The 7,431-nt window shown below is 40.7% G+C and overlaps 1 protein-coding gene across 1 annotated transcript in view; it reads right to left on the reverse strand.

Moving 5' to 3' along the window:
* The window catches only part of MYO3B (myosin IIIB), a 355,967-nt gene that overhangs the window by 322,418 nt on the left and 26,118 nt on the right, over positions 1 to 7,431 (reverse strand). The window contains exon 7 of the mRNA XM_023528462.1: positions 2,289 to 2,434. Coding sequence (XP_023384230.1) covers positions 2,289 to 2,434 — 146 coding nt within the window. The remainder of the gene's footprint in view (positions 1 to 2,288; positions 2,435 to 7,431) is intronic.

Below are 7,431 nucleotides of genomic sequence, written 5' to 3' on the forward strand. Positions count from 1 at the left end.
AAATATGTAGATGTTTAATTTCTCCACTCTTCATCAAGAGCTTTTCTGAGAAAAGAATACATTTTTAGCACTCAAAATTAAGATTGCGCACACACACACACACACACATACACACAATCCACAACCCTTCCTAAGAGAACTAACTACATGATTCTAATTGACAGGGTAATCTTCAAGTAAATAACTTGATGAGCATAAAAAGCTGGGTGGTATATGCAAATATGCTACGGAAGGAAGGAAGGAAGGAAGGAAGGAAGGAAGGAAGGAAGGAAGGAAGGAAGGAAGGAAGGAAGGAAGGAAGGAAAGCAAGCAGGCAGGCAGGCAGGCAGGCGAGAGAGAGAGAGAGAGAGAGAGAGAGAGAGAGAGAGAAACCTCCATCTTTCCTGCCAGGAATGTCAACTTGGCTGCTAAGGTTGTGACAAGGGCAAGTGTCCAGCATACTTAATTGCACTGAGGATCTGCTGACCGATTATTGTTGACATTCCCTAGTTCAATCTGATTCATCATGTGCACAGGAACCAAAAAAAGATGGTAAAAGGCCAGGAAGTTACGCTATAAGGAAAAGCTTCCACCTACATCAGAATAAGGATCCTTGTCGCCACTAAGATCTTTTTATAGCAATTGTCTCATTCCTGGGGTTCAAACTGTCCTGAGGCAGGCAGTGGGGGGGCTTGGTTATTTGTGTTTCAGATCTGGAAGCTTCTCCTAAGATGGAAAAAGTGATAGGAGTGAGAGTATAGAGATTATTAGAGATCAGCGGCTTGACTGGACACAGAAGCAAGCTAAGAAGAGTCATTGGAGATGAAGGGTCTATTTAAACACACACACACACACGGATACACACATGCACACACATGCACACATAGGCAACTTCTAAGCAGTTTCACATTTATCACCGTATGAAATTTTTGGACAATTGGTCTGTACACAAACACATACTAAAAAAAGAAATGAACAAATATACCCAAGTAGATGACCTCTTATCAAAAGTATATATATTTTGCTAATCAGAAGCCACGACTTAATTCTGATGTTTGTGAAACTATGTGGCCCCAGTAAATAGATGGTGAAGAGTAAACCATATGTAAAAATTCAAAGCACACACACAAATCATCCCAGACATAATTTCTTATTTTCTAACATATTATTATATACAATACTGTTTTGTGGTCCTGCGTTTTACATCTTTCCGAACCTTCACCAGACTATTAATTTAAAAAGCCGGGAGCTTTGTCTGCTCTTCTAACCACCCTGACCTGATTTTGTACTTTGGAAAAGGCAAAAAAGACCAACCCTGACTTGAGTGGGAATCACTTTTGGAATAATGGTGAGTGGTTGTTCACATCTGGATTAGGTATAAAACGATAACATTATGATGATGAACGCCACAGAGCCTCATCTGCATATAAATAGACCTAATCAGAAATGCAAATTGCAATCAGGAGAAATTTTTAAAGGCTGTGATAGCTGTATGATTGCGCAGATAAGGAAAGGTTAACGCTTGGATTGTCAAAGTGGTTAAACGGGCCCCCAGCCGGCCCAGAGCCTTCCTTTCAAAGAGAAATGTGGAAGGCACAAATCTCTTAACCTGCAGCCTGGCTGGGAGGGAGCTGCCTGATGGATTCTCCAGCTGGCCAAATATCAGCCCAATTCTTATGAAAGACAAACAATAAACCTCTTGTACAAACCCCTACTGAATACATACAATAGAAAATATACCGGCATTTAAACACTCTCTGAACAGATCTCTTTTGGCACAATTTCCCATTGAAACAGAAACTAAGGGATGGAGAGACAGTCATATGACTGATGTGACATTTTTGTGATCTTTTTTAGTTCTGGTCTGAGTGGATACAAAAATATGATACACAATTTTTTTAGTCCCAAATTTCCTTAAATACTCTAGATTCAAACTGGGGATGAGAGGAGGACCATATATGATTATATAGTTAATAACAAAACAGGTTTTAGACAGATTACTTAATCCAAAATTGCATTTGCAATCTTCTTGGGCAAAGCACCAAAAATGGACATCTCAAAAAACGGAGTGCGTACTGACAATACGCAATTGTTAGAACAAAGTCCTGTTATTCCTTGGGATGTGTTATCTTTCAGGAACATCCTCTACACCCCTTCTTCTTTTTCCCCCCACAAAAGGAAACACTGTATATTTTACAATCAAGCTTTCACAGATTTGGAGAGAAATTGCTTACGAACTATTTATTATCCCGCTAATGAGACGCTTTCACAAAGAACTAACGAGCCAAGAGCGCCATCTTGTGTCCTACCTTGGGATCTTAAAGAGCGTTTTCACAGGATGCATGTCAAAGAGGGGAGGGTCTCCATCCCCCAGTTCAATAGCTGTAATCCCCAGGGACCAGACGTCACAGCGCGCGTCATAGGAAGAGTCATACTGCTGCTCACAAGCGATGACCTACCAAAGAAAAGCAGTACACAACGCATAAACCCCACTGCCACCTCAGATGTCCTGAAGGGCCTTTGGCCAGTATTAGCCCCCTTCTCAGTTCCCTTGGCTAAGCTTATTAAATTCCTGTAATAATAACGTGTGTTTTCTAAGCCTTATTTATGTATGATTGTTTTATCATCTGATATGTTCATTAACTTCTAAAAATGTGTCAATTCAGTTCAGTAAACATGTATTGAAACCCTCTAGGTACCAAGAACAGTGCAAGAGGCACAAGGGTGAATACCTCACCGTGCCCACCTTGACATCAAGGAAAGGCTTTGTCTGCGTCCTTCTCCTCATTACCAGCTGCTGAATTCAACGGCAAGGAACAGTCAGTCTCAAACATGCTTGTCTCCTGCACAAAATCCCCAGGAGTGTGGCCAATTGAGCAGAAAGATATTGGAAGACTGATGTAGTTAACATAAAATAGGAACCATTCCTTTTCATTGCCCTTTTCTAAGAACTTTTGCCCCCACCTCAAACCGCAACAACTGGTTTGTATTTCAGCAGCAGCTGCCATTTCAGTTATTGGCCTGACTGGGTACAAGAACCAGAAAATGCCCCTGGGCTTGTCATTGGTGTGGGGAGCATGGAACCTTGGGAAATCTTTATCAACTTTTGAGTCCGACAGGAAAAGCCACTCCACTCAGACTTTAGTGGCTATCACAACGGGATTGGGAGAAGGCAGGGGTGAGCCAGAGGGTGTGGAGGGACAGGTGCCCCTATTTGACCTGAAATCTGCCTCTGTAACCAAGGATATTAAGTTTGAGATGCCTATGAGACTTCCAAATGAAGAGATCATTTTAGTCATCTCACGAGACTGGTACTGGACATCTGACCTAGAGAATTTTGACCTTGAGAATAAATGTGTGTGGTTTTAAACCACGAAATGTGTGATATCATTATGGCAATGACAGAAAACTAGCACACCTGCCCTCTGCCAGACCCAGTTAATTGGACTTGCAAAGCCAGGCTAATGCGCCTACCGTGTTGCCTGAGACCTGGTGCTCTTAATCCTATAATTGCCCCTACCCTTCTGTTCCGGTTTCTGAACTGAAGACTGTTTCTCCATGTACCCATGTCCTTGGCCTGATCCCAGCTCCATCCTCTGAATAAACTATCCTGCCACAGAATATCCTGTCACACTTTTAACACATTATTTTCAAAAGTGCATTCAAACTAAAGTTCAAATAATTGCAATTTCAGAAGCAAAGGCCATTTCATTGCCTCCAAAGGCCTCACATTTCTCACTCCCATCAGGTGAGAAACTACACTATTTTTAAAGATCTCCAGAAAAGGCTATTCAACACATTCCCTTTCAGAAATGACATTTCCAAACATGTGGGACAAACATAATTTTAGACCTATCAATCAGCAAATAGTTTACCATTCTCCTACAGTTCTGTGAGGGAAAGAGAAATAAGACTATCCCCAGCAAGAACTACAGCCAACTGAAATTTAAAGTGCACCTATAATAAAGTAACAGACCATGACAACTACAAATTTCCTAAGACAATGTGTACTAGCGTGTCCAATAAGGGATATGGGCTCCAAATGCTTGGGATAGTAGGGGACGACCACTTCATGCTAAGTAAGACAATGAAAAGTGTCTCGTGCCACATCCACAGTTTCCGGGAAGAAACTTCCCGGCCTTTACGGATGCGACACAGAAGGTAATTCCAAGAACCTGTCCAAATGTGGGAATGGAGATATCCTAAGGTTTCTCAAGTGCTGTCATAAAGTATTCGAAACATTTATCTGGTTTCAACTTCTCTTTACAGGCACTATCTTCAGCTCAGTCTGATTAACAGAAAAGTATCCTTTGGCCAAACTCTGTTCCCAAAACTCAGCTTATAATGTGACACACACAAAAAAAAATTCTTTAAGCTCAGCCTTCCAAAGAGGTTTACAGAAAATTTCACTAGTAAAATAATTAACAAATAATTATTTAGTGCTCATGAGCCAGGCATAATATTAGACCCTAGGGAGAGAAAGTCAAACATATACTCAATTTAATCCTCATAATCATTCTGTAAGGTAAGTGCTATGCTCAGCTTTTGTAGATGTGGAAACTGAGGCATAGCTCAGTTAAACAGCTTACCCAGAGCCCACTGCTAGTCACTGACAGGGCTGGAATTTGAAGCCAGGCAGAAGAAAGACAAGTAAACAAATTATTACAATATGATAAGCGCTCTAAATAATAAAGTTTATATTCAAGGAATGGTTGCATTATCAGCTTTGGCATTCATATTAACTAAACTAACTAGGTTTTTGAGATTTTTGTCACCTAAACTTCTCCTTCTTAGAGGGAGTCTCTCAGGATTGGTCATCAGGAGTAAATGTGTGTGATGGAATTTAAAGAAGCCCTCGTAGAGGATGCATCCCAGCTGAAGGTCAATGCGTCCTGGAACTGAAATCCTTATCAATCCAACACCAAAGTCTGCAACCATTTTTTTTTTTTTTTAGAAGAAAAAGAAATCTTTCTCCTTAGCTCAGCATTCTCCTTGTCTCTAGGTCAAATAAAGCCAAGTTAAGAATGCTTAAATGGTCAATTAGTCTTTGATTCCCTTGCCCCAGTAGAGGAGGACCTCTCAAAGAGCTCTCTGAATCAAGAGTTGTGATGCTCCCTCCACTAAGAAAAAGGAGAGAGAGTGGCAATAGTAAGTAGGTGCACTGCCCTGGAACCAGGTTTCCCAGGTTCTGTAAGTCATGTCAAAGGGAATGAGAGAGGTGGGTTAAGGTGGCATTGACACCATCCCGGGACCCCAACGCCTCTCCTCTCACACCCCTCCACCTTACCTCTACACCCCAAGGAGGAGCCATGCCAAGGCAAGTGCGTCCTCTCCTTTACCGTCAGTCATAGGAGTGTAGACAATGTTGGTGGTAGTGGAATGAATGGAGGCAATAAAATAGGCGTGAGAGAGAGTTCAAGGGAAGACTTGTGGGAATTGGAGAAAGATTTAATATGGGAGGTTAAGGAAACGGACGCACCAAGGAAGACCGACATGTTGATCCTGGGTGACAGGAGAATGATGGTGCCATTTACAAACACAGAGAAGTCAGAAGTCAGTTTGGTAGGCGGTATTTCAAGTTCAAATTGAGTGTGAGCGCCATCCCTAACCAGTGTAGAAAAAAAATCACTTCTGCTCTCAAGACCTCACTTTTTTTCCCCACACATAGATATACTAAGAAAAGCAAAACTTGCATTAAGACCAGAAGCAGAATATACTAAAGGGTAACAATAAAATACTGATGTGTTTTCAGTGACTGCAGGTAGTTTTATGTTACAGTAAATGTATCTTATATTTCAGGACTCTACAGATTTCAATCTTCCTATTGTTGGTTGCCAATACAACTAGTCAAAATTCGTAGTTTTAATATAGATATAATTACCAGAAGCAGATACCAGGTTATATATCAGGACTTTAACAAATTGGTTTATTTATCTTAAAACCTGCTAATGAATGTCAATTTTACAAATTACTGATTCTCCAAAGTTACATTTAAAGTCCACAGCATGTTGGAGGTTGACATGAAGAGGACATACCTTCTGGAATGTTCTATGAGATATGTGTGTGTGTGTGTGTGTGTGTGTGTGTGTGTGTGTGTGTGTGTGTGTGTGTAGACGGTGACAAAAACGTTTAGTGTCCCTAGCAAAGGCTAAAAGCATAATATTAAATGAACCAAAATAGAGCGCAGTATTTGCTAATGGCCTAATGGCTCCAAGAGTAAACTATTATCTCACTACATTTCAATGAGTTTCAGAGATGTATAAATCCATACATACTTCTGCAGAGTCACCTCTAACAATCTTCAACTCTTTAGAATGATATCTTTAAGTATTTATACTGTTTCTGGGTTTTAATGAATACTTTTAACCACTTGGTGTTAATCTATCATAACCTCATCATTTCTTCTATGTTTTAAAGGGGCTAGAGCCTTGATGATCTCATCGAAGTGACCCCAGAAGTAAACAGAAGTCACTCAGGGTAAGGATTATATCTTATTGTTTTTTCCTTCTCTATCTTCATCAATTTATGGCACTCATCAGAGAAATGTGTTAAAAAATCTTTGGATCAAAATCAGAAAATCTGAACTCCATTATTTAACAGCCGGATGCCTTTGAGCAAGTCCCTTGAAAACTTTGAGCTGAAGCTTCTTTAGTTATAGGGGCCTCACTTCCTAGATCTATAAAATAACAAAGTGGGAATGAATGATCCTTGCTCTCCCTTCTAGCTCTAATATTCTATGTCTTCGCAGTTTCCAAATAAGTGATTTGGGGGCTGCATCTCAAACCAAAAGGCTATCCTCTCCATGCAAATTAGCTAGAGCAAACAGTAGATGATTCTGGGGTATGCATTGGATGGCTGGAACCTTAGGGAGACTTTATTGCCAATATTTTGTAGAATATCTTAAGGTCTATGAAAAGATGCTGATTATGATAATGCCTCTGTTAAGAAAGATGAGCTTCAGCGACAGAGCCCCTGTTTGGATGCTGGTTAGTGGAACATGTCCAGGTTCTTACCTTGAAATGCGAACTTATGGCTTTCCTGGTACACTTAGACTACACTGCTGCTTATTTTAGGAAGAGGAAGAACACTAATGCTCGGATTACTAGCAATATCCATGCACCAGCACCTTCAGTGCCCCACGTCAATAGCTATTTCACCTGGAGGTGGGTTTGAGCCTCCCGAATGTCAGTCATTACCAACTTAGCTGCCAAAAACCTTTCTTTCTGAAGGGGACTGAAGATAAGAAATAAGTTTTCACTAAGGATTTAACTGGTCTTTGGAGTAAAGGCTAGCAGTCAACTTACTTTGATTTTTAGGGCAGTTCTCTTTAATTTTCTTCAGGGTAATAAGTTCCAAAGTTCCAGACTTTCTAAATCTGCCCCAGTCACTCTGTCTTGCCCCACAGAGGGAACACATTCTTCCCCTCTCTTGAGGAGATTATGAGGTAAAACC

The sequence above is a fragment of the Pteropus vampyrus genome, unplaced genomic scaffold (genome assembly GCF_000151845.1).
Source record: "Pteropus vampyrus isolate Shadow unplaced genomic scaffold, Pvam_2.0 Scaffold2, whole genome shotgun sequence".
Lineage (NCBI taxonomy): Eukaryota > Metazoa > Chordata > Mammalia > Chiroptera > Pteropodidae > Pteropus > Pteropus vampyrus.